Source organism: Gorilla gorilla, chromosome 13 (assembly GCF_029281585.2).
Source record: "Gorilla gorilla gorilla isolate KB3781 chromosome 13, NHGRI_mGorGor1-v2.1_pri, whole genome shotgun sequence".
Lineage (NCBI taxonomy): Eukaryota > Metazoa > Chordata > Mammalia > Primates > Hominidae > Gorilla > Gorilla gorilla.
This window is the reverse complement of record NC_073237.2, coordinates 27,303,956-27,329,639: the sequence shown is the minus strand read 5'-3', so window position 1 is coordinate 27,329,639 and position 25,684 is coordinate 27,303,956. Positions and strand designations below refer to the sequence as shown.

General features: G+C 51.1%; 3 protein-coding genes and 2 long non-coding RNA genes across 10 annotated transcripts; 2 read left to right on the top strand and 3 right to left on the bottom strand.

The window, feature by feature from the left end:
* Window positions 1-535: 535 nt before the first annotated feature.
* On the bottom strand, window positions 536-3,594 carry LOC129524743 (uncharacterized). Its single transcript, XR_008668639.2, has 2 exons — window positions 2,885-3,594; window positions 536-1,363 (listed from the first exon to the last, which is right to left on the bottom strand). It is a non-coding gene; the product is annotated as an uncharacterized lncRNA (long non-coding RNA).
* On the top strand, window positions 2,752-3,967 carry LOC109024830 (uncharacterized). The gene is made up of 2 exons (XR_008668640.2): window positions 2,752-2,915; window positions 3,178-3,967. It is a non-coding gene; the product is annotated as an uncharacterized lncRNA (long non-coding RNA).
* A 1,820-nt stretch (window positions 3,968-5,787) lies between these two features.
* SIT1 (signaling threshold regulating transmembrane adaptor 1) lies at window positions 5,788-7,423 on the bottom strand. Its single transcript, XM_019019914.4, has 5 exons — window positions 7,246-7,423; window positions 6,994-7,129; window positions 6,849-6,907; window positions 6,676-6,737; window positions 5,788-6,573 (listed from the first exon to the last, which is right to left on the bottom strand). The coding sequence occupies exons 1-5, from the start codon at window positions 7,343-7,345 to the stop codon at window positions 6,340-6,342; spliced, it is 591 nt and encodes a 196-aa protein (XP_018875459.1). The 5' UTR covers window positions 7,346-7,423; the 3' UTR covers window positions 5,788-6,339.
* Window positions 7,424-14,719: 7,296 nt separating this feature from the next.
* On the top strand, window positions 14,720-17,647 carry CCDC107 (coiled-coil domain containing 107). Of its 3 annotated transcripts, none has more exons than XM_019019917.4 (5): window positions 14,720-14,937; window positions 15,028-15,179; window positions 16,856-16,916; window positions 17,013-17,103; window positions 17,202-17,647. In XM_019019917.4, the coding sequence occupies exons 1-5, from the start codon at window positions 14,832-14,834 to the stop codon at window positions 17,641-17,643; spliced, it is 852 nt and encodes a 283-aa protein (XP_018875462.1). In that variant the 5' UTR covers window positions 14,720-14,831; the 3' UTR covers window positions 17,644-17,647. The 3 variants fall into 3 exon arrangements, with proteins under 3 accessions (XP_018875462.1, XP_018875463.1, XP_018875465.1); XM_019019918.4 differs by having other exon boundaries at window positions 14,743-14,937; window positions 17,227-17,643; XM_019019920.4 differs by having other exon boundaries at window positions 14,743-14,937; window positions 17,222-17,279.
* ARHGEF39 (Rho guanine nucleotide exchange factor 39) lies at window positions 15,327-21,755 on the bottom strand. Of its 4 annotated transcripts, XR_008668637.2 has the most exons (10): window positions 21,520-21,721; window positions 21,218-21,312; window positions 20,830-20,950; window positions 20,467-20,585; window positions 19,781-19,851; window positions 19,405-19,533; window positions 18,971-19,200; window positions 18,638-18,803; window positions 18,169-18,460; window positions 15,327-15,625 (listed from the first exon to the last, which is right to left on the bottom strand). XR_008668637.2 is itself a non-coding variant. In XM_019019916.4 (9 exons), exons 1-9 carry the CDS (start codon window positions 21,655-21,657, stop codon window positions 18,445-18,447), a joined length of 1,008 nt encoding a protein of 335 aa, XP_018875461.1. In that variant the 5' UTR covers window positions 21,658-21,755; the 3' UTR covers window positions 17,890-18,444. The 4 variants fall into 4 exon arrangements, 3 of the variants coding, with proteins under 3 accessions (XP_018875461.1, XP_055207574.1, XP_055207575.1); XM_019019916.4 differs by lacking the exon at window positions 15,327-15,625 and having other exon boundaries at window positions 17,890-18,460; window positions 18,638-18,726; window positions 21,520-21,755; XM_055351599.2 differs by lacking the exon at window positions 15,327-15,625 and having other exon boundaries at window positions 17,890-18,460.
* Window positions 21,756-25,684: the final 3,929 nt, after the last annotated feature.

The window sequence follows — 25,684 nt, the reverse complement described above, 5'->3', positions numbered from 1 at the left end:
ACAAAAAATTAGCCGGGCGCGGTGGCGGGCGCCTGTAGTCCCAGCTACTCGGGAGGCTGAGGCAGGAGAATGGCGTGAACCCGGGAGGCGGAGCTTGCAGTGAGCTGAGATTGTGCCACTGCACTCCAGCCTGGGCGACAGAGCCAGACTCCGTCTCAAAAAAAAAAAAAAAAAAAAAAAGAACTATAGAAGGGGCCGGGCTGGGTAACTCACGCCTGTAATCCCAACACTTTTGGAGGCGGAGGCAGGCAGATCACCTGAGGTCAGGCATTCAAGACCAGCCTGGCCAATATAGTGAAACTTCGTCTCTACTAAAAATACAAAAATTAGCCAGGCGTATTGGCACGCCCTAATAATCCCAGCTACTCCAGAAGTTGGGAGGCTGGGGCAGAAGAATTGCTTAAATCTGGAGGTGGAGGTTGCAGTGGGGCCAAGATCGCACCATTGTACTCCAGCCTGGGTGACAGAGAAAAACTCCATCTCAGACCAAACAAACAAACAAACAAACAAACAAACTGTAGAAGGTACTTTAGAAAGCTTCTCCTGAAAAGGAAAAAAAAAAAAAGAAAGAAAGGCCAGGCATGGTGGCTCATGCCTGTAATCCCAACACTTTGGGAGGCCAAGGTGGGTGGATCATGAGGTCAGGAGTTTGAGACCATCCTGGCCAACATGGTGAAACCCCATCTCTACTAAAAATACAAAAAATTAGCCAGGCATGGTGGCGAGTGCCTGTAGTCCCAACTACTCTGGAGGCTGAGGCAGGAGAATCGCTTGAAACCAGGGTTGGGGTGGAGGTTGAAGTGAGCCAAGATCACACCGCTGTACTCCAGCCTGGGCAACAAGAGTGAAACTCTGTCTCAAAAAAAAAAAAAAAAAGACCTAGGTTATTTGTAAGGACTGGTTCCCAATTCCTCCAGGGCTGTCAGACCAGTATCGACAGAACCAGTGAGACAAGTAACAAGGAAGCCGACTTTGGTTCCAAATTTTAAAAGTTCTATCAATCAGAAAGATTGGAAGAGAGTCCTTGGAAAGGTAGTGAGGTCCTCCAAGGAGAGGTTCAGCTTCTGGAAGTGTTCAAGAAGAAATCATAGGGCAGTTCCTGCAGTGGGTGTAACTTTGGGCCAGATCTGTCAGCCTCCTTTTGGCTATATGATTCTAGAAATTTATAAGCTAGACAAGGGATCTGATTAACTCACACATTAAGTAGAAATAGCTTAGGCCAAATGGCATGACAGTACATTTAAGTCAGAGGAGGGTGGCTCAAGGAGGAATTGGGCAATAAGTGAAGACATCAGAGGTTCAGCATCTTCAGCTGGCTCCTGTCTGTTGGTCTTTCCCCCACAGAATTAGTCAGAACTCGTGACTGCAAGAGATAGAAAACATAACTTTGACTGAAGCCCAGAAAAAAAAGCCCGGGCGCGGTGGCTCACGCCTATAATTCCAGCACTTTGGGAGGCCAAGGTGGACAGATCACCTGAGGTCGGGAGTTCCAGACCAGTCTGACCAACATGGAGAAACCCCGTTTACTAAAAACACAAAATAAGCCGGGGGAGATGGAGCATGCCTGTATTCCCAGCTACTCGGGAGGTTGAGGCAGAAGAATCGCTTGAACCCGGGAGGCGGAGGTTGCAGTGAGCCGAGATCTCGCCACTGCACTTCAGCCTGGGCAACAAGAGCGAAACTCCGTCTCAAAAAAAAAAAAAAGGAATTCATTAGCTCACATAGCCAAAAAGTTCAGAAGGCAAATATAGCTCTGGGCATGTCTAGATTCAAGGTTTCAAATGAAGTCATTAAGACTCGGTCTGGGCCAGGCGCTGTGGCTCACGCCTGTAATCCCAGCGGGTGGATCACTTGAGGTCAGGAGTTGGAGACCAGCCTGGCCAACACGGTGAAACCCCGTCTCTATTAAAAATACAAAAATTAGCAGGGCATGGTGGTGCACACCTGTAATCCCAGCTACTAGGGAGGCTGAGGCAGGAGAATCGCTTGAACCCAAGAGGTGGAGGTTGCAGTGAGCCAAGGTTGCACCACTGCACTCCAGCTTGGGCAACAGAACAAGACTCCGTCTCAAAAAAAAAAAAAAAAATACTTGGTCTGTATTATGCATTGTATGCGTATATCAACATATCTCATGTACTCTATAAATACATACACCTACTATGTACCCATAAAAATTAAGAATTAAAAAACACTTGGTTTCTCTCCACAACCCAGCTCTGTTTCCCTCCTTGTAAGAAAACCAAGCTGGAAGTTTAAACCCATCTTTGAGAGACTACAGAGCAGGGCCAAAGATGGAGGTGCCCTGGCCGGATGGCTTCCAAAGACCCTCCCCACCTATAAGTAATTCTTAAGAGCCTGGCCAGGCTCGGTGGCTCACGCCTGTAATCCCAGCACTTTGGGAGGCCTAGGTGGGCGGATCACCTGAAGTCAGGAGTTCACCAGCCTGCCCAACATGGCGAAACCCCCTCTCTACTAAAAATACAAAAATAATTAGCCGGGAGTGTTGGCGGGCGCCTGTATTCCCAGCTACTCAGGAGGCTGAGGCAGGAGAATCTCTTGAACCTGGAAGGCGGAGGTTGCAGTGAGCCGAGATCGTGCCATTGCACTCCAGCCTGGGCGACAGGAGCAAGACTTCGCCTTAAAAAAAAAGAAAAGAAAAAAAAGAACTTCCTGCTGTTGAACCTTTGACTGTCCCGGAGACCCTCCCTCTTCCGTTTTCAGTGTGTCCCTATCCTCCTAGCTAGGCTTTAAGAAAGAGGAGGGACAGCTGGGGCCCTAGGAGCTCCCCCTGAGGGTCTGTCCCTGGGAACGGGGCGCTGGGACGGGCACTCCTTCTGGCTGGAATGCTACGCCGGTGAGGGAAAGGAGTCCACTAGGGAAGTACCTGGAGGTGGAGACGGGGAGAGAAATCACAGGTATTTGTGAGTCGATCAGCTAGAGGGTGTGACGAGGGGGGCCCTCGGAAGATGTCTTAAGTTCCAGGTTCAGGAATCAATAGGGAAACTGCCCAGTCCTTGTGTTCAGGGCTGAGGGCCTCGGTGACGGAGACGAGGTAAGAAGGTAAGAAAACGGAACGGCTGTACAGGAGAAGACAGAGAATCCGGGCTGGGGGACGGAAAACAAAGTTCAAATCATACCCCGCTACAGTCACACATGAAAAATAAAATTGTTTTACAGAAACTCAGTTTACAAACGACTGCTTGGAAGCAGTCGTGTCACCCAGTCCAGAGGGAGCCGGTCAGCTGCGTTCCGCGAACTTGAGAGGCGACTGCTGGGGGAGCGGCGGGACCCTCACTGCGCGTCGTCAGGGACCACCAGACCCTGGGGCGGCCCCGAAGCGTCGAGACTACAACTCCCGGGATGCCGCGGGCCAGGCTGCATCCCGCCTGCGCAGACGTGGTGGCAACTCCGCCCCTCGCCAGGCGGCGGCGCTGCGGACTCAGTCCTAAGCGGGCGAAGGCGGCGAGCGCCGTGGGACTGGGCGGGCCAGGAGAACCGGGTGCTTCGAGGAGATCTGCGGGCTGGGTTGGGGGCGTTTGAGCCCTTGGCTTGTGCCAGTGGGTAGGCGGGACTCCAACCCCCGCCTCCTCCAGGGTAAAGCTCTCACGTCCACCTGGCGCGACGCTGAGCCATCTTCAGAAGCACCGCAGCCCTCAGAACCCCACATCCCGCTGCCGGTGGTTCCCCGCATCCGGTGTCCGCCCCCGAAGCCTCCCTCCCTCCCTCCTCCGCATCCCCAGCTACCTGCCCTTAACCGCGACCTGGGCCTCTCCTGGGGAGGCCCAGGGTGGGGTCCTCAGAGGTCCAGGGACCCAGGGGCATTTGTGGGGTGTGTAGGGGGGTGGGCTTAAGGGAAGGGTGGTCCCTTTCAAATTGGGACCACCAGGCAGGAATCAGGCGCACGGGTTCCTCCTCTGTGGCTTCCTGTGGCACTCCAAGTGGGAAGAAGAGAAGCTTGGAAGTGAAAGCCTCAGCTTCTCCTTTCTTCAGCCCCTCAAGCCTCAGAAAGATCTGTCAAGCGCGGCCCGCCTCTACAGAGGCCCTGGGGAGATGGTCTAGACCTTGAAATATCCTAGAAGAGGTTTGACAGGTTGGAGCTTTTGCTAGAGAGATGGATCACAGATGGGCTTAAGGGGTGGAGGGTGTGTGCGTGTGTGTGTGTGTGTGTGTGAGAGAGAGAGAGAGAGAGAGAGAGAGATTGCCAGGTGAGGAAGGTGATGAGCTGAACCAACTTGGAGCTATGCTGTATTATGATGATGAGGATTTGGGTTGGGGGATGTTACAGGCTCTAACCAGAAATCTGGAAGATGTGATAGGTGGGGCCTTTAAAAAAAAAAAAAAAACCCTAAACATCTCTTTGTAATCCATCCCTCCTCTGCATCCCCACCGCTACTGCCGCCATCCCCTCTCACTCAAATCTTGCAACAGCCTTTGAAAGGCGCCGCCTGACTCCAGACTGCTGACCACTAGATCAGCACAGCAGCCAGTGGAGTTAGAGCCTTTAGCTCACTGTGTTCATCCCTCGCTTAAAACCTTCAGTGACTCCCTTTCACCTCCCCTGCAGGATAAAGCCCAAGCTCCTTGGCATGACTTATGGGCGCAGTGTGATCTGGCTCTGTCTGCCCCTCCAGCCTCATCTTACCATTGCCCCCATCTCACTCTACCCTCCGCTGTGCCTAATGCACTTCTGCCAGGTCCTCTGAATAAGCCTCTCCTTTGCCTGTGGTTCCCTTTGCCTTGGAGCATTTTCTGTCCTTCGCTTCTCCTGGCAGATTCCTACTATGTGTCATGTCTCTACCTAGAAGTCACTTCACCTATGAGCTCCCATAGAGGATCCTGTATTTCTCTTATTTTAATAATGCCTAGCATTATTGAGCATTTATTGTCTAAGTGCTTTACAAATGGTAACTCATTCAGCCTCACAACCACCTTTTTTTGAAGTAAACACCATTAATATCCTCTCAATCTTACAGATTCAGAAACCGAGGCACAGTTGCCCAAGAACACACAGCTGGTAAGTGGTAGACATCGAATTTGAATGCAGGCAGCCCGGCTCCTGAGCCCAGAGTCCTAATCTCTGTGCCAACTGGCTGATGTAGCATTCTAGATGGGGTAGGAGGCTGGGGTTAAGAATCAGCAGGTGATGGGTGGACAGGCAGGACAAATTAGATGGGGATTAAAATGAAAGTGGTGACAAGCAAAACTGTTGCCAAGACTGCAGGTGACAACTGAGAGAGTGAAGGCCAGGCACGGTGGCTCATGCCTGTAATCCCAGCACTTTGGGAGGCCAGGGTGGGAGAGAGTGAGTAGAGATGGACCGCTGCCATAGTGATGGGGTAAGGAGAAGGCCTCTGGGGTATACGATGACTAAGTGCAGATAAGGCTACTGATGTCAAAACAGGGGTATAGGTGGGACTCATAGCGGACAGAGGGAGGTCAGATTGGGGGACTTGATGAAGGAACCAGGCTGGCAGGTTGTGGAGGTGATGGCAGTTATAGAGGTCAAGGGGAGAGTAGCTCAGGACTGTGAGCTTGCAGCCCCAGGGGGAATGCAGTGGCTCTGAGTGCAGATCCTGGGGGTGTTCTAGCAGCAGCAAGAGCAGCTGAGGAGCTGGGCTCTGGCCCTCCACCCCAGTGCCCACCTCTGCACTGTTGATGCCGCAACCCCTCTTGGCCCCTCATCCCCAGCTAGGCACCCCCAGAAAGAGCTCCGTGCAGACAGCAAAGCTCACACCCCCATCTGCAGGACCCTTTGCAAGTCTTCAGCCTTCTAGGTAAAAATCTAAACACTTTTTGGAAAGTTTTATTTAAAAACTTGGGGACAGGACAGGGGCAGCAGGATGGAGACTGTATTCTCCTGCTAGGGTTCTTAGGTCAAAAGCCAGGCTCGGGTCCCTCCCGTCTCTAAGTTCCAGGTCCACTCCAGTCTGTGGACTCCCGAGGAATATACCCACCCACCCACTGTCAGGCCCTTACCCCTCCCCCACCACCCACTTCCTGTGCCTGAGGAGACACTGAGGCGTGGGGGTAGACTATGAGGGAGCGGGGGTGGGGAGGATCTGGTTAAACTCCAGAAGAAGGAAGTGAGAACCTGGGAGTTTGGGGGCTAAGAGGAACAGATAGAAAAAAGAAATAAGGAGGGGGCTACTGTCTTTGCCTGTCCATCACGAAAGCTTTGCCCTGAGATGTCTCCCTTGAAGCTCAGATAGGAAGTCCGGGGTAGATCACATCCTGTGACTTGGCAATGGCGCCCGTCTTTGGGTGCTGGTTGGGAAACAGTCACGCCCCTGCTACGGGGGGCTGGGGCAGTGCACGCCCCGCTGTGCCAGGCCCTCCATCTCAGCTGGCTGCAGGCTGGCTGTTGGCATAGGCCTGATCCGGGAAGGAGGCCCGGGCCCTGCGGGTCTGGGCACATACTGAGGCATAGAGCTCCGGCTCGGGGCCCGAGGCCTGGGACTTTGGCTCAGAGTCCAGCACCACCTCCGAGTACTTGACGGGGGTTCCAGGGCCAGGGATCCGACCCTGAGGAGGCCGCAGCTGCAGGCTGGTATAGCACATCACCTCCTCTGCAGCCTGGAGATGCAAGGCTGTTAGAAGTTCACTGGACCCTCGGAAAAGCCCGAAAAGCCCCCCACTTCCTTCCCTCCCCCTTTTCTCCAGCCACAGCTGACTCACCCTGGCAGGGCCTCCAAGAGTTGGATCCTGCTGGTCTGGCTCTGGGTCTTGAGACAGCCGTCCTGGGACAGGGAACAGGAATCTGGTCAGCAACTTGTCCCTCCTCCTGCACGCCCCCATCCCAGCCACCCAGGACCTGGCCTCTGTGCCCCTCCTCTCTGCCAGCTCCCTACCTGTCTGTAGATAATGCAGGTTCCCATACAGCGGGACCTCTTCCACAGACTCTCCAGAGCTGCAACGCAGAGTTTAGGGGATGAGTGGGGACTTCTCGGTAAGAGAGAACTCTCAGTCAACCCACCCCTGTTGTCCCTCACCCACCGTCCCTGCTCCGGATGGCTCCTGCTCCGGCCCCTGGTCCACTGGGACAAATGTGCAGCCAGCGAGATGAGAAATAGCAGCGTCACAGCCCCTAAGAGGACCCACAGTCCCCAGGCCTGGGTTATGGAGGGGATTCCTGTGGATGTGAAAGGAAGGGGGGTGTAACTGCCCCGCCCAACCCCCAGGGCCCAGCAGGTGGGACCTGGGGCCACATGACCCCTCCCCCACCAGCCCCTGCCCCGCCCAGCTCACCCAGTGCGAGTAGATCCGTGCAGTTGTCACCTCTGCTCATGGCTGCTGATGTGAGAGTCCACAAGCACACTGCTCTGAGCCGAGGGTCAGCCTGGTTCATGGCCTGACAGTTTCCACAGCCCTTCTTACTCCCACCCCTCCTTAGGCCTGTACCCCACAGCTCAGCATCCCCAATACTGGTGGTGGCAAAGTCTCTGGTTTCCGGGGAGGAAGGGGGAGGGGAGGGATGAAAAAAAGAACAAAGACCCCGCCCTGTGCCTGCACCTGCACCACTCCTGCAGCTCCTGAGCTTCCCCCACCCTCGCTGCCCAGGCCCTTTGCCCCCCTTGAGAAGAGAAGCAGGCCTGTGGGTAATGTGCCACGGGCAGTTGAGTCCCTGAGGACTCTGAGGGCGGGGGTGTGGGGGCAGAAGTGGTGTGAAGCAGGACTAACAAGGACAGGAACACCCCTTCTGCTCCAGGATGCCCACCTTCCTCCCCGACTCTGGTCCCGGAAGAAAGATGTATTCCTCAATGAGTATGGTATAAAGTGGAAGGGTCGGGAGCCTCCTGGTACCTCTGATCCCATCATACCCTAAGGCTGATCTGAGAGGATATGTGTTTAGATGATGCTTGTTATTGTTTCATTGGGGGCATTATAATTTGGGGGACACCCCCAAACCTCCCCTTTCAACCCACTTCATCCAAACTGTCTGTAAGAACTGTCACTCTCAATAATTAATTGCATTTTAAAACTCTTTGCTGTAGGACTGTCCTGGGAAACTGAGCCCTATCTTGCACATGTTCACTTCAGCGGGTGTAGTACCTGCCATACCTAGAGCTAACTCCATCACGTGCAAGGCTGTTGATGTAGGAAGAGGTATTTTAAGTTGCAAATATAAACCTGAGACCAGAAGTCAGAGATTTGTTTTGTCTAGCCCATACAACATTTTTTAAAAGTTTAAAATCAGTGCAGTGGCATGCCAACAATAGGGATGGCAGAAGTCCTGCCCCTTGAGTTGCAGGCAATAAGGGGGTGCATTGTCTGTAGAGAATTTAAAAAATAAAAATCAGTCCTCTTATTATCACCATGTTCCAGAAATTCTGAAAAAAAAAATCAGTGATAAAATTATCCTCCCTGAAAAATATTTTGTAGATCTAAGTTTTATATTATTTTTTGAGACAGGATCTTACTTTGTCTCCCAGGTTGGAGTGCAGTAACACAATCTCAGCTCACTGCAGTCTTGACAATCTCCCGGGCTCAAGTGATCCTCCCATCTCAGCCTCCTGAGCAGCTAGGACTACAGGCATGTGCCACCACACCCAGCTAATCTAGTTCATTTTTTGTAGAGATAGGTCTCCCTGTGTTGCCAGGCTGGTCTCAACTCCTGACCTCAAGCAACCTGCCCACCTCGGTCTCCCAAAGTGCTGGAATTACAGGCATGAGCCACTGCGCCCAGCCCAGATCTAACTTTTAAATTGCTGTAGTTGACCAGGTGCAGTGACTCATTCCTGTAATACCAGCACTTCGGAGGCCAAGGCAGCAGGAGGATTGCTTGAGGCCAGGAGTTCAAAACCAGTCTGAGCAATATAGTGAGACCCTCCATCTCTACCAAAAAACAAACAAAAACAGTAGACAGGCCTGATGACACAAGCATGTAGTCCTAGCTACTTGGGAGACTGAGGTGGGAGGATCACTTGAGCCCAGGAGTTGTAGGCTGCAGGGAGCTATGATTATGCCACTGCACTCCAGCCTGGGCGACAGACGGAGAGACCCTGTCTCTACATTAGATGCACAAATACCATTGTCTTACAACTGCCTACAGTATTCAGTACGGTAACATGCTGTAAGCATTGGGGCCTAGGAGCACCAGGCTATACCATGTAGCCTAGGTGGGTAATAGGCTACACCATCTAGGTTTGTGAAAATACACTCTATGATGTTTGCACAATGACAAAATTGCCTAGTGACTCATTTCTCAGAACATATCCCTGTTGTTAAGCAATGCATGGCTGTTTTTATGCTGACATGATTATATTTACAAAGTTCAAGGAAAGAAAATATTCACTGAGTTTATTTCTTGGCCCTTATTATTCATTTTATAATTGCCATTGAGAATAATTTTGTCATATAAAGAGTTTTTAAATTTGTTTTAATTTAATTAATTTATTTATTTGAGATGGAGTCTCCCTCTGTCGCTCAGACCAGACTGCAGTGGCACAATCTCGGCTCACTTGCCCAGGCTGGAGAGAAGTGGCGTGCCTGGCCATAAAGCATTTTTTTAAATGATCCACTTGAAAAATAAAATTTTGTTCCAGGCGTGGTGGCTCATGCCTGCAATCCCAGCACGTTGGGAGGGTGAGGCAAGAGGATCGCTTGAGCCCAGGAGTTCAAGACCAGCTTGGGCAACATGGCAAAACCCCATCTTTACCAAAAATACAAAAAATTAGCCAGGTGTGATGGTGCACGCCTGTGGTCCCAGCTACTCGAGAGGCTGAGGTGGGAGGATTGCTTGAGCCTAGGAGGTAGAGGTTTCAGTGAGCCAAGATCAAGCCTCTGCACTCCAGCCTGGGCAACAGAGTGAGACCCTGCCCCCCCCCCCCCAAAAAAGAAAGAAAACAAGAAAAATTTGGGTCTGGGCATGGTGGCTCACGCCTGTAATCCCAGCACTTTGGGATGCTGAGGTGGGTGGATTACCTGAGGTCAGGAGTTTGAGAGCAGCCTGGTCAACATGGTGAAACCTTGTCTCTACTAAAAATACAAAAAGTAGCCAGGCATGGTGGCAGGTGCCTGTAATCCCAGCTACTCTGGAGGCTGAAGCACAAGAATTGCTTAAACCCAGGAGGTGGAGGCTGCAGTGAGCCAAGATCACTCCACTGCACTGCAGCCTGGGCGACAGAGCAAGACTCCATCTCAAAAAAAAAAAAAAAAAAAAAAAAAAAGAAAGAAAGAAAAATTTGGGCCAGGTGCGATGGCTCACACCTGTAATCACAGCACTTTGAGAGGCTGAGGTGGGAGGATAGCTTGGGCCCAAGAGTTTGAGACCAGCCTAACCAACATAGTGAGATTCCCATCTCTGCAAAAAATTAAAAAATTAGCGAGGCATGGGGGCATGCGTGCCTGTAGTCACAGCTACTTAAGAGGCTGAAGTGGGAAAATTGCTTGAGCCTGGGAGATAGAGGCAGCAGTAAGCCATGATTGTGCCACTGCACCACTCCAGCCTGGGCAACAGAGTGAGAGCTTGTCTCAAAAAAAAAAAAAAAAAGACAGAAAAGAAAGAAAAATGTTTTTTAAATGATCCGGGACAGGCAAGGTGGCTCACACTTGTAATCCCAGTACTTTGGGAGGCTGAGGCAGGCAGATTCCTTGAGGCCAGAAGTTCAAGACCAGCCTGGGCAATACCCTGGTCTCTACAAAAAACAAACAAACAAACAAAAACACAACAACAACAACAAAACACACAAATTAGCCGGGCATGGTGGTGTGCACCTGCAGTCCCAGGTACTCAGGAGGCTGATGCAAGAAGTTTGGGGCTGCAGTGAGCCATGGTCTCACCACTGCACTCCTGACTGGGCAGCAGAGGGAGACCCTGTCTCACACACACACACACACACACAAAGACCACTTGGTGTCAAATATGCTAAATATGCCACTGATTCCTTGTCAACAGTTAAAAATTGGGAGATTTCAAATTTTTAAAATTCTAATTTGTTGATTCCTTCGAAAAAAGATCTGGCAATAGTGCCCTGAGTTCTCTAAAGGCAATAATCAGCTGGGGACCACTTATCATTATTATATCTGGCCTGAACCCCTTATTTACACCGACTGTGCCAACTGGCTTAGATTCAAGATTTCTATTACCCTGCTCTGCATACCCAGGCTGTCACTGGGTCATCAGCTAGACCACTGGTCCCCAGCCGTTTTGGCACCAGGGACAGGTTTTGTGGGAGACAATTTTTCCATGCACAGGAGTGTGGGAGGAGGGGATGGCTTTGGGATAAAACTGTTCCACCTCAGATCATCAGGTATTGTGGTTTTTTTGTTCTGTTTTGTTTTTTTGACAGGGTCTCGCTCTGTCACCCAGGCTGGAGTGCAGTGGTGCAATCTTGGCTCACTGCAACCTCGCCTCCTGGGTTCAAGCAATTCTTATGCCTCAGCCTCCCAAGTAGCTAGGATTACAGGCATGCGCCACCATGCGCAGCTAATTTTTGTATTTTTATTAGAGACTTTTTTTTTTTTTAACCATGTTGTCCAGGCTGGTCTTGAACTCCTGGCCTCAAGAGATCCACCCACCTTGGCTTCCCAAAGTGCTGGGATTACAGGCAGCAGCCACTGCACCTGGCCTAGATTTTCATAAGGAGCCCACAACCTGTATCACGTGCATGCACAATTCACAATAGGGTTCGTGGCCCTATGAGAATCTAACGCTGCACTAATCTGACAGGAGACAGAGCTCAGGCGGTAATGCCAGGATGGAGAGTGGCTGTATATACAGATGAAGCTTCCCTCGCTACTCCGCCACTCACCCTTGCTCCTCCGCTGCTCACCTCCTGCTGTGCGGCCCAGTTCCTAACAGGCCATGGACCAATAGTGTTGGGGACCCTTGAACTACACTATGATAACTCCCCTTGGTGAGGGTTTCTCCCTGTCCTGCCCTTCCCCCTCCTTTCAGGAAAAACAAGAAGACACACCCATATTTCATTTATTTATTTATTTATTTATTTAGAGATGGAGTCTTGCTCTGTCACTGAGGCTGGAGTGCAGTGGCGCGATCTCTGTTCACTGCAACCTCCGCCTCCCAGGTTGAAGCTATTCTTATGCCTCAGCCTCCTGAATAGCTGGGATTACAGGTGCTGGCCACCACACCTGGTTAATTTTTGTTTTTGTTTTGTTTTTCTGAGGCGGTGTCTCACTCGTTTGCTGAGGCTGGAGTGCAGTGGCACGATTTTGGCTCACTGCAACCTCCACCTCCCAGGTTCCCGTGATTCTCCTGTCTCAGCCTCCCAAATAGCTGGGACTGCAGGCGCCCGCCACCACACCCGGCTAATTTTTCTAATTTTAATAGAGACGAGGTTTAGCCATGTTGGCCAGGCTGGTCTCAAACTCTTGACCTCAGGTGATCCTCCTGCCTCGGCCTCCCAAAGTGCTGGGATTACAGGCATGAGCCACCGATCTTAGCTTCATTCATTTATTTAACACACATGATGTACTGATTGCCTGTTTGTATGCCAGGCTCTGGAGATAAAAATGTGATGAATGGAAATGGTTTCATGTCAGGGAGCTCTTGATCTAACTAGACAGACGACCCAGTGTATCCCAATTAAGAGACCATGGAAGGCTCTGTGGAACAGAAGGAATACCTGCCTGCCTGGTGAAGTCATGGAAGACAAGGATGGGGAAAGGCTGTTCGACAGAAGGTATAGAGACAGGCAAAAAACTGGTGAAATACCACCCTGCCTCTTACCTGATTAATAGCGTACTTAACCTTGCTGAATTGCAGTTGCCTCATTCTTTGAAAGAGCTTAACTATATTACCCTTTTGGGTCGTTTTAACCATTCATTAATTTCATTCAACAACGATTCATTGAGTGCCTGCTATCGCCAGGTGCCACGTGCTGTGCTAGGCTCTGGGAGTAAAATGGTAAAGAAAAAAGAGAGGTGGCTCCTGCCCTTGTGGAATTTAGGACCAGCCTAGCTCAAGGGTCTCCAACACCCGGCCACAGGCCAGCACCAGCCTGTGGCCTGTTAGGCTCTGGGCCACATAGCAGGATGTGGGCAGTGGGGCCAGCAATCATTACCGCCTGAGCTCCGCCTCCTGTCAGATGAGCACGGCATTAGATTCTCATAGGAGCGCGAACCATATTGTGAACGGCGCATGGGAGGGATCTAGGTTGCACGCTCCTCATGAGAATCTAATGCTTGACGATCTGAGGTGGAACAGTTTCGTCCGGAAACCATCCCTCCACCCCGCTTCGTCTATGGAAAAATTGTCTTCCACGAAACCGGTCCCTGATGCCAAAAAGGTTGGGGACTGCTTGTCTAGTGGTATTGAAGAAAGTGAAATAGCGGCACTAAAGAATAAATTAGAAGTTGAATTAAGGGTTCTGAATGATGGGAACACACTTGAGCTGAGACCTGAAGGTCGTGTAGAACCCAGTATGCAGAAAGGGAATGCAGCGGCATGTCAGGGAGAGTCAGTGTAATTTCAACTGTCTGGCTTACAGTAGTAGCTGCTCAAGTTAAAAAATCACTAGAGTCCGTCGGGGTGGCACGTGCCTGTAATGTCAACTACCCGGGAGGCTGAAGCGGGAGGATCCCAGGAGTTTAAGACCAGCCTGGGCAAGAGAGCGACCCGCTGTTCCAAAAAAAAAAAAAAATCACTAATAAGTAGGCACGGTTCTAACTTGAGTGATCCCATTTAATCATCATAGCTCTTGAAGTAAGTGCTTATCTTCATTCCTCAGAGTGGAAAGGAAGGCACGGAGAGAGAAGTAAGTTTCACAAGGTCACCGCTCTTGAGTACAGGAGGCAGGATTCTACCCCAAGCAGAGTCCATATGTTGTGTACCAGCTACACAGTGAATGGTGGCTACTATGGCGTTTGCCAAAGGGAGAGGGAGGTAGAAGAGGAGGCTGTTTCAGGAATGCTCCATATTTGGAGTAATGAGCACAAGGACTTCGTAGCAAGGCCAAGAACAGCGTAAAGCTGCCCGCGCATGAAAAGCAGCCGCGTTGACCGGGCGCGGTGTCACGCCTGTAATCCCAGCACTTTGGGAGGGCGAGGTGGACTGATCGCTTGACACCAGGCGTTCGAGACCAGCCTGGGCAACAGGTGAAAATCCGTCTCTACAAAAAATACAAAAATTAGCCAGGCATGATGGCGTGCGCCTGCGGTCCCAACTACTTGGGAGCCTGAGGTGAGGCATCGCGTGAGCCCAAGGAGGTCGAGGTTGCAGTGAGCCGTGGTCTCGGGAACAAAAACAGACGCGCTGAGAATGAGCCCCGTGTGGTTGGTGCGCGGACACGCACTGCCTGCGTAACTAGAGAAGCTGACGGACGACGCCCCCGCACCACGCCGCTCAGCGGGATACGCTTCTTGGCGGACTTTGGAGTGGGAAGCGGGGAATGTCTACGTGCGTATGCACGCGGCACTCTCTGCCCGAGGTCCGGGGACTTTCCCCTAGGCGGAAAGGGAAGGAACAGAGTCCCCAGTGTGTAGCCTAGGATACAGGCCTTCAGCACGAACTGCGTCTTCGGCTTTACACGGTATCATTTTATAGCCATAAAGAAATTTTGTTTTACGATTAGGGTGAGAAAGTTGGTGGCGTGAGATTAAAAAAAAAAACCGTTTTCGGGCATAACTTTCTAAGACTATAGGCTTTCAGAGGCATTGTGGCTAGCAGAATAGCTTAATAGACACGAACAAATACAGGAAAGCTAGAATGACACTATCTTATGCAAATATGGCCTGGCCCCGCCCTACGGGGAGTGGGCGTGGCCTCCCCGGAGCGGGCCGGACGGCTCGTGTGCGCGTGCGCATTGGGGCGGCCGGCCAATGCCGGACCGCTTCGGTACCGCCCGCCCGATCCCTCCACCCGTGGGCCGGCAATGGCGGGCGCAGTTTCGCTCTTGGGTGTGGTGGGGCTGCTGCTTGTGTCTGCGCTGTCCGGGGTCCTAGGAGACCGCGCCAATCCCGACCTCCGGTCACACCCAGGTACCAGCTAGGGCTGCTGGAGGAGGGCTGGGACTGCGCACGGGTGCCAGGCCCCAGCTCGGCTGACTCGCTTGTGTCCTCCCTCCGCAGGGAACGCAGCCCACCCCGGCTCTGGAGCCACGGAACCCCGGCGGCGACCACCGCTCAAGGATCAACGCGAGCGGACCCGGGCCGGGTCGCTGCCTCTGGGGGCGCTGTACACCGCGGCCGTCGTGGCTTTTGTGCTGTACAAGTGTTTGCAGGTACGGGGCCGCCGGGGGTGGGGGTGCCCCTGCAGGTGCGGGACCGCCGGGCGTGGGGATGCCCTGAGCCCGAATCTCCCATGGGGGTGCCAGGGTACCAAGAACAAGACACAGCTTCCCTGTCTGTAAAATAAAGACAGTAGTCCGTTGGCCTTCCAATATTATGAGGTTATTTTGAGGATCCAGGGAGGTAACGGATGTGAAGAGCGTGTGGTGAACTGTAAATAATGACTATCACATTTAGTTCTCCTACAATCCAGTGAGGAGTAGTCACTTGCTCGAGGTCACCCAGCGCTGGCAACTGCTGGAGCTGGGATTTGAACCCAGCTAGCAGTGTCCATGCTACAAGAGTGGGGCCAACCTTGGCACAGGAGGTTGATTGCTGCAGCCAGTGTTTCTAGAGTTCCAGATATGAAGTGGTCTCATGTTCTCCTTGGGAGGAGGCCCTGAAATGTAAGTTGACAGTACATTTTGAAAAGCAGTACCTTCCAGGGCTGTGTCTTTAGCCGTGACCCTATTACGTACTTGCATTATAAAATAGAACCGATGGAACCAGTTTAGATATATGAAACTAGAAGAGATAGCTAATAATGACCCCAGGTAGATGTGACAGGCTAGGATGAATGACTGAATTTAATGATGAACTTTGAGAAGGATAGACTAGTAAATTCTGTTCTTGGACCTGAGTACAGTCTGGGAGAAACATAATGTAGCAGCAGGTCTTATGAAAGAGAGTTAGGCATTCCAGTTGACTGAGTTCACTGTGGGATGTGACAAGCCACTTCCCAAATCAGTGCTGGGAACATGGCACTGTGCTTCACCTGCCAATCAGAATGCCCCTGGAGAACTGTATTCTCCTGAGGGCACTGCTTTAAGAGCACTACATGTTCAGGAAACAACCAGAGAAAACCGCCGTCAATGAGCACTGACTGTAAAGACTGACGTTAATAAATCAGAAAAAACTCAGGAAAGGGGGTGAGAGTGTGACCATTGCCTTCAAATTCCTGAGGGGCTGTCACGTTGAGGAGACATTATTTTGGAAGGCTCCAGTAAGCACTATGGAAACAAGATACATAAAGGACAAATTTTGGCTTTGTGCATGAACTGTCTAACAACCAAAGTTTTTGTTTTTTTCGAGATGGAGTCCTCGCTCTGTCACCCAGGCTGGAGTGCAGCGGCGCGATCTCGGCTCACTGCAACCTCCGGCTCCCAGGTTCAAGCGATTCTCCTGCCTCAGCCTCTCAAGTAACTGGGATTACAGGCACCTGCCACCATGCCCGGCTAATTTTTGTATTTTTAATAGAGACAGGGTTTCAACGTGTTGGCCAGGCTGGTCTCAAACTCCTGACCTCAGGTGATCCACCCACCTTGGCCTCCCGAAGTGCTGGGATTACAGGTGTGAGCCACAGCACTCAGCCACCAGAGCTTTTTTCAAACCGGAGAGAGTTGCTCATTCCTGGAGGTGTTTCAGCAAACTGACCGTGTGTGGGACATAGGACATGTTACTTCATATTCTGGGTGAGGAGCTAGATAGACTAGGATTGTGATTCTCTGAGGTAAAAACCCAATCACCGTCTCCATCTCAAATTGCACTCTCTCTTGGCTGGCTCTGGAGACTGAGGTGATGGAGCAGAACCTTGTTGCTTCAGTACTGCCCTTTCCTTCTTCCACAACAGGGGAAAGATGAAACTGCGGTTCTCCACAAGGAGGCAAGCAAGCAGCAGCCACTGCAGTCAGGTGGGTTTAGCAGAAGTCTGTGCTGGGTCGGGGGAGTTTAGGGGACAGCAGAAGATACGTAACCACTTCTGCCCCCTTTTTTTCCCTTATCCCCAGAGCAACAGCTGGCCCAGTTGACACAACAGCTGGCCCAGACAGAGCAGCACCTGAACAACCTGATGGCCCAGCTGGACCCCCTTTTTGAGCGGTGAGGAGAGCAATGATTCTGTGAATTTTTGGGGAATTTGTGGCAGGAGGGAGGAATGGGGACATAGGTTGGGAGCTACTGAGTGGACATTTCTTCAGTGTGACTACTCTGGCTGGAGCCCAGCAGGAGCTTCTGAACATGAAGCTACGGACCATCCACGAGCTGCTGCAAGATAGCAAGCCGGACAAGGATATGGAGGCTTCAGAACCAGGTGAAGGCTCGGGAGGCGAGTCTGCTGGAGGTGGAGACAAAGTCTCTGAAACCGGAACATTCCTGATCTCTCCCCACACAGAGGCCAGCAGACCTCTTCCTGAGGACTTTTGTTTAAAGGAGGATGAGGAGGAGGTTGGTGACAGTCAGGCCTGGGAGGAGCCCACAAACTGGAGCACAGAGACATGGAACCTAGCTACTTCCTGGGAGGTGGGGCGGGGACTACGGAGAAGGTGCAGCCAGGCTGTGGCAAAGGGCCCCAGTCACAGCGTTGGCTGGGAAGGAGGGAGGACAGCTGAAGGTCGACTAAAACAAAGTCTATTTTCATGATGGAGTGCTCCTGTGTGTTTTTTCGATCCTAGTTGGTTGTACACACCCATACTAGGTGCCTAAGGACAACTGGGCCTTCTTGAAGAGCTGTCCTTATTAGGACAAAAAGAGGCTGCCTTCCAGTGTGACAGCAGAGAAGATAGAGGGAGCTCCAGCTCTTTTCCTCGTATTCCTGAGGCCACCAGCATGCCAGCATTCAGGGCCCAAAAATCCCTTTTCTCATAGCAAAACTGAGACAGAAGGGTCTTTCCCAAAAAAAAGAAAAAAAACTTTACTCAAATCCAGTGGAAAAATAAATGATAGAAACTATACACAACATAAAAATAGCCACATTTACAAAGCTGCAACCTTGATAAATGACGGGCCATGGACACAGCACAGAGCTTATCAGTCCCAAATCCCCTCATCTGTGTTAGGGGCTGGTTCATTTGAGGTTCAGTTGGGTCGGACTTGGTTTCCTGATTCTTCTTTTTTAATAAAATTTCTTAATTATTTTTTCTTAAATAGAGACAGGGTCTCACTCACTGTGTTGCCCAGGCTGGTCTTGAACTCCTGGGCTGGAATGATCCTGCCACCTCTGCTTCCCAAAGTGCTGGGATTACAGGCATGAGCCATTGTGCCTGGCCCCGTGATTTTTAAGAGTTGGTCAGATGATCTGGAGTAGCTTGGTCCAGGCAAACAGAAAGTGACCTTTGTCAAATCATGAAGGGTTCTGTTTTGTTCAGTACTGAAGATTCCTTTGTCCTCTTGGCTGTGACCTATCCCTGAGGTATCCTGAGTTCTGGAATCTATAAGATTCCTCTAGTTTTTCTGGTTGCTATGGAGAGAAGACAGTCAGTTCAGGCACTGGTATAAGTGCTTTATTCAGACAAAATCATCTGGGGGTTGGTGGCTGGGGTGTGCCAGACCAATGTAGGGCGTGAGACAGGAACTGCATATTTCCTGCTTGTGGGCCTCATCACAGCACCCTTCCTGGGGGAAGACAACAACTTACCTGATAGCGCAAGTCAGACTGTGGTACCAGCGTGACAGCTCCTCCTGGTCTGTGGACATAAGCAGTAGCTTCTCATGAGGGAAGGACAGCTAGAGAGAGACCACCTCTTAGCGCATGGCTCAGAAAGGTCCAGGCTAAAGCTGAAGCCCTTGCTGTTTCCATGGAGCTAATTCAGGGATGAGACAATGACTAGGTATGAAGCCCGAGCCCCAGCTATCCTCTCTCAATGTAGATGGCTCTGTTCCTATGAAAAGGGACCCAGACCAGGGAGATAAACCAGCCCATAAGCATCTGAGACATATTTTGGGTCTAGGGTTCCCACCTATTACTTACACTGAGCAACCCACCACAAGGGCCTCCTGAGTGGCCAAAGACCCTGCTGAGATGACACTGGGCCATGGGGTAGAGGGCCTTGCAGGCAAAGGTGCCACTCCGCAGCAGGTGCAGTGGAGGCCGAGGCTTGGCCATGAGGAGCACATCAGTGAAGAGGAAGAACATGCGGGGCCGAGGCTCCCCATGGGGAGGCACCACCAACAGCCAGCCCTGGCGTAGGAACCAGCGCCCTGGGGGATGGGAGCGCTGTTATTCTGGTGCAGCTTCAAGATACATGGGAATAAGAGGAAAGGGAGGCTGAGAAAATAGGGGTTATGTGCTGGGTCAGTACAGGAAGAAGGGTGAGTAAGAAAAGAGCAGCTGGTCGGCATTTGGAGTTAGATAAAAATAAAAGATGGGGCAGTTGAGGATTGAAGGGGAAGTAGGCAAGCTACCTGAGGTCAGCCCCTTTGCCTGGCGTCCACTGAGCAGAGCCTGGACACGCCGAAGGTGCTGGTCATTCTTCTGTTTCTGACCAATAGTATGGACTCTCTGGGCAGTCTCACTTATCAGTCGGGCAGCCCCTGGAATAACATCTCCCACCTTACTCCCCATATAACTTTGACTTTGGGTGCCATGGTTGTGAAAGAGGTTATTCTGGAAGGGACCAGGGTCAGGGTCTGACTTCTTGAAGAAAAGGCAGAACAGTAGGGACACTGTATACATGTCAGTGGAAGATAGGGTCATACCAGACATTGTTGGAGGTCAGAATCAGAAAGGAATACAGGAGAGGAAGCCTCCAGCCTGCGTTGCCGAGGAGCAAGAACCTACGTGTGAGCTGTTGATGGTCAGGGCTGTTGGGACCTGTGTTTTCAGCCAAAGCTACGACGAGATTCTCATACCTGGAATTCAACAGTGGGAAGTCTGAGGGGAAGCAGAGCCAGGCAGAATTCCCCCTGCCTGATGTGCAGATCACCCTCTACCCATACTTCAATTGAAGGCCAGGAAAGATCTGCTTCTGGCTACTGTATCCCCTTCTTTCATGTAGGACTCAGAACCAGGCTCACACCACACAGCCCTCTTCCATCCCACACTGAAGAGTCACTGGCAGACTAGCCATACTTCAGGAGGCCAGATTGGAAGATGAAAGTTTATCAACCCAAGGAGGATGCTACAGACAGCCTGACTATAGCCCTTAACTCAGGCTTAACCCAGAGACAGAAATTCTAACCCCGGCCAGCCCCTCATCTGCAACTTTTCCAGAAACCGTGCCTCAGGCCCTAGTACAGGCCCCCTCACTTCAATTTAAAGTTCCACAGTTCCAGCTGAGGGCCTCAGGCTGCAGACCCTGGGTACTCCAATGGGTTCACATTTACTCTTGCAAAAGGTTTTTAGAAGCAATTTGGCTCAGGGTCGAGGCAGGAGTTTGGGATCGACCCCAAGGCATCCCACAAAGCTGAGGGCAGCAGTCATACAAACTAAAAGAGAGAGGCGGCTGGAATCAAGAGTTCACTCACTGCTGGAGCCGTTGCAGAGGCAGAGGGAGCAGGTCCTGGAGCTGAAGGCCCCCAAACTCAGGGCGGCCTTCCTGAAGCCGTACAAACCTCCGGAAACCTTTATTTTTCTTTAGCTGCTCCTGGAGTGAGGGAGAAAGGATTGGAAGCAGGGAGAGAAGCCACTCCTTATATTGCATTCATCTGTATCCACATTCCCAACCTTCAGTAAGCTGTGCTCCTGAGAGAAACTCTTGTTTCTCTACAAGGAACTTACCACAGAGCTGAGCACCCAGAGGGCTCTATAAATGCAGGAAATGTATGAAGTTTGGGTCTCCAGATGAAGGGGAAAGGTAAGGGGCAAGATTTGAGGTCATCTCCAGGTACCTGCAGGGTGGTCTGGGACCTCTCTGAGTTGGCAGCAAATTGGTTATAGAGCTCCAAGTGGCGGCAGAAGCCCTCCAGCCCTTGGCCCCAGCATCCTCCTTCCAGGTAGGGAAGCAGCTCCCTGTGTGGGCAAGGACAGCAAAAGGGCAGCTCTAGAACCACTCAAGCACCACCTCATTTAGTTTTCATGAGAATTAATAGCACTAATAGTAGTGCTATTACCCCATTGTACAGATGGAGAACAAGGGCATGCTAAGGCACTGGGCCAAGGCCACAGGTGAGGTAACTGGCGGACTCCAAATAGAACCTAAGTCTGACTCCAAGCTCTGTGCACGGCCACAGGCCAGGACTCTCCCTCCTTTCCTCTCCCTGTGCCCCTTCCACTCACTGGCTGGCGCCGTAGATGAGCTCCCAGGAGCCAAACAGGGCCTGGCGCTCAGGTGGTCGCAGGATCCCCTTGGCTTTCAGGATCCCCAAAAAGTACTGCGGAAGGAGAGAACATTGGTTCTTAGCCTAGAGGAAGAGAAGGCTAACGCCAAGCGCCCCCAGAAACCGCAGAAGTCTGCCCAGGCTCCCTACATGCAGAGGGATAGTCCAAGACCACCCTACTCCGGGTTACCGACCTCGCAGAGACCCTCCCACACCCTGGGGTCCCTGTCCTATAATGGGAGCGTGTGCCAGGTCCCCCACCGTGGCCACCAGCCCCAGCTGTTCTTGGTAGCGCCGCTCGGTCTCTAGCAGCTCCCGGGCGGTGCAGGCGCGTTTCCGCTCCCAGCGGGCACGCTGCTCTTGCACCGGGCACCGCGCACCGGGGTAGGAGAGCTCCATGCCTGGCTGAGGGATCGACACTTCCGGCTGCAGTCCGCGGCAGATTCAAATCCCAGCCGCTCGCGGGCAGCAGCCGCGGAGGCGGGGCCGGGGAGGGCAGCGCGCAGGAAGGAGCATGCGCGGCGAGCGGCCGGACCGCGCAGGGTCTCTTCCGTCCAGCCCCACCGCCAGGGCGGCGCTTTAGGTGCGCGGCGCCGGCCAAGGCAGGGCAGGGCAGGGCAGGGCAGGGCAAGGTGGGGGGCAGGTGTGGAGCCCTCCTCTGAGTGGCACTATGTTGGAGCAGCAGCCTGAACTTTGAGTCAGGAGACGGGCTGCAGATGCTGGCAGGAACTTAATGTCCTATCTGGAGAATTGGGACGGGGGCCGGTCATTACAGTACACATTCTGTCCTGGGCCCATGCCAAATGCCAGGGGATCAGTTGTTCCCAGAATTGGCTAGGAAAAGTATAGCCATTTGAAGGAATGATATGAAAGTATTAAAAATGGTGTTGTAAAGAAGCTATCGATATGGGAAAACGCACATAGTAAGTATATTGCTGAGAGGAAAAAAAGCAGGCTACAAAGGTGTATAATATAATCCCCTTTGTATAAAACATATATAAAACGTTGGAAGGCAAAACAATCAAAAGTTAACTCTGTGGCCAGGCACGGGAGCTCACACCTGTAATTCCAGCACTTTGGGAGGCAGAGGCAGGAGGATCGCCTGAGCCCAGGAGTTCGAGACTCCATCTCTCCAAAAAAATAAATAAATAAATAAATAATAAAAATAAAAAGTTAACTGTGGTTTTTATCTCCGGGTAATGGAATTGAAGATAATGTGTTTAACAAATGTGTATTAAGTACCTAATCTGTATCTGTGCCAGGCACTGGATCACTGAAGCTAAAGGGATGAATGGGACAAACAGGGTGATTTTAAAAATTCTCTTATACTTCTGCCTTTCCCAAGCTTTCTACATTAAGCATGCATTACTTTGTAGTTAGAAAAAAAAGTTATTAAAAAAAACAAAATGTCAGAAACTTTAGGCTCCCTCCCTACTGTTTTGGACTCCTAGGAATCTGGGCCACAAGCCAAGAACCAGGGGATTGTCAGGGTTCTGAGGTCTCTACCACCTCCCCACCAGCTCTGACATTCTAAGAATTCTAAGAAAGGAATAATGCTGGGCTTAGACCAGGGAGGAATAACTTGAAGGACTTGGATGAAGGAAGGGGAGAGTTTGGATCAGACTGTACCTTGGGCTTACGTCCCAAGGAAACTGGTGGTGATACCAGATAGGTAAAGGACTGGTTACACTGTCTCAAGTGAATGTGGGACAGTCCACACACTAAGAGCTCAAACATGGAAGAGGACAGATAATCCCATGGTAATTGGTGTCACTGTGAGCCCAGGTGATGAGAGTAGACCACAACACCTGGGGTGCAGTTGGTGATGGGTATGTTTGTGAATGCTGCCAGTGTGTGTTAGTGCTTTGGGTGGGTGGAAGAGGGGTGGGGAATAGAGCCTCCTGTGAGCCTCGGTTGGGGAATCATTCAACTCTAGAAGAGGAAGAGGGCAAAGCCGAGAAGACACACTGAAAACAGTTGGTGACAACTAATTCCCTGGGGACCGAGTCTCCCACAGAGCAAGTCAGGCACACCATACTCTACCTGGAACAGCTGCTAAACTCCACTCCCACAGCCAAAGATAGGAGGGGCCAACAGGAGGAGGTTCAGAGGATAGTCAATAACCCCTTTATTCTTTATCCTCAAATTTTGCTTTCAATCCGATGGATGCTGGAGAAGCACTAGGGATGCTTTGAACAACAATCATCAGTCATTCAACAAAATTAGGCTGGGCATGGTGGCTCACGCCTGTAATCCCAGCACTTTGGGAGGCTGAGGCAGGCGGATCACCTGAGGTCGGGAGTTACAGTTACAATGGCTGTGTGCTTTTTTATGTGTTGTCAGAGACCAGCCTGACCAACGTGGTGAAACCCCATCTCTACTAAAAATACAAAATTAGCCGGGCATGGTGGCACATGCCTGTAATCCCAGCTACTTGGGAGGCTGAGGCAGGAGAATCGCTTGAACCCAGGAGGCAGAGGTTGCAGTGAGCCGAGATCATGTCATCGCACTCCAGCCTGGGCAATAAGAGCAGAACTCTGTCTCAAAAAAAAAAAAAAAATTAAATGCCAATCATGTGCCAGGTCCTGTGCTAGGCATGAAGATGAAATGGTGGACAAGAGACATATGATCCCTGCCCACAGGGAGCTTACACTCCAGCATGGCAGATACAGTAAGGAGTCACCATAAACTGAGGAAACATTACAAGAGACATGTAGTCTTCTACACAAGCATGCAGTGAAGGGACTGATCCTAGTGTAGGAGTCAGGGAAGGCTTCTTCTCAAAGGAAGTGATATGTGAACTGATGACCTGAAGGATGAATAAAACCTGGCTAGGCAGAGCTGGGCACTGGCAGCAAGGGAAGTGGAAAAAAGAGTCAAACAGCATGGACAAAGGCTTGGACACACACATATGCAAGCATATGATGAATTTAAGGAACTGCTAGAAGTTCTGTAAGATGAGAGCATAGACTGCAAGGGAGAGAGTGATGACAAAGGAGACTGGAGAGGTAGACAGAGGCCAAACTTAGAAGGAATTTATATCAGTAAAATTGTGATATAAGTAATAATAAATTCAAAGTGGCTAAACATTAAGATAATTTATTGGCTCATGCAACTGAAAAGTCCAGAAGCAGGTGGGCCCTAGTGTTGGCCTAATCCAGCAGCTCAATCATGTTACCAAGGACCTCTTTCCACCACTCCACTGTGCCTTCCGTGGTTTTACCTTCATCTTAAGGCTGGCTTCCATTGTGGGTACAAGATGGCTGCCCACAGTTACAATGGCTGTGTGCTTCTTTATGTGTTGTCCGCAGAGTTGGTTCCCTTAGCCATCAAATACTTCAGACAGAGAGCTTCACTGATTGGACCTCCCTAGGTCACAAGCCCACCATGGAAACCAGGGCAATGGCGGCCCGCTGAAGGCCACGTCAGGTACTGTGAACCTTATCCTAAGGGCAATGGGAAACCATTGAAAGGCCTTAAACAGGGAGTGAGATCATCAGATGTGCCATTTTAGAAACATCACTCTGGTTGGCTGGACTCAGCAAGACCCATCAGGAGGCAGTTGCAGTCATCCAGGTAAGAGGTGACGAAAGTATGAGCCAAGATGAAAAATGTAGATGAAAAATTTAGAAGGTAGAATCCATAGGGCATGGTTATTGAATGCTAGGGTGAAGGAAAAGATGAAAGTAGAGATGGTACCAGGTTTCTGGCTTCTAGGTGGAGGGTGGTGCTATTCACTGAAGGAGGATGAAAAGGAGATTTGCGGGGAAGACAAATTCAACCTGGGGCCTGTTAAACTTGAAATACTTGTGGGACATCCAAGTGGAGATGTCTTGGGTCTTGTCTATTAGGCAGATGGTTATGGGTCTGACATGGGGAGAGAGTCCAGCCTGGGAATACTTGGGTGTCATCAATTTATAGGAGCCATGGGAGTGGATGACACTGCCTTGCAAAGATAAGTAGCAGGATAAGGGCAAAAGCATGAGAGTCTTCAATACGAACTCATCCCTTCTCATCCTGTGCGTCCACGTCAGTTCCCCTGCACTGATGGTGGACTAAATGGTGGCCCCATAAAGACATGTCCATGTCCTAATCCCCAAGACCTGTATATGTGACCTTGTTGGGAAAAAGGGTCTTTGCAGACATAATTAGTTAAGGATCTTGAGATGAGATCATTCTGGATTATGTTGGTAGGCCCTAAATCCAATGACAAGTGTCTCAGTGAGAGACACCCAGTGGAGACACAGGGGCAAGAGAAGGCCATGCGAAGTTGGAGGCAGACATGGAGTAATGCAGCTACAAGTCAAGGAATGCCTGGAGCCGCCAGAAGCTAGAAGAGGCAAGGAAGGATTCTTCCCCAGAGCCTTCAGAGAGAGTCCAGTCCTGTCAAAACCTTGATTTCAGACTCTGGCCTCCAGAACTGTGA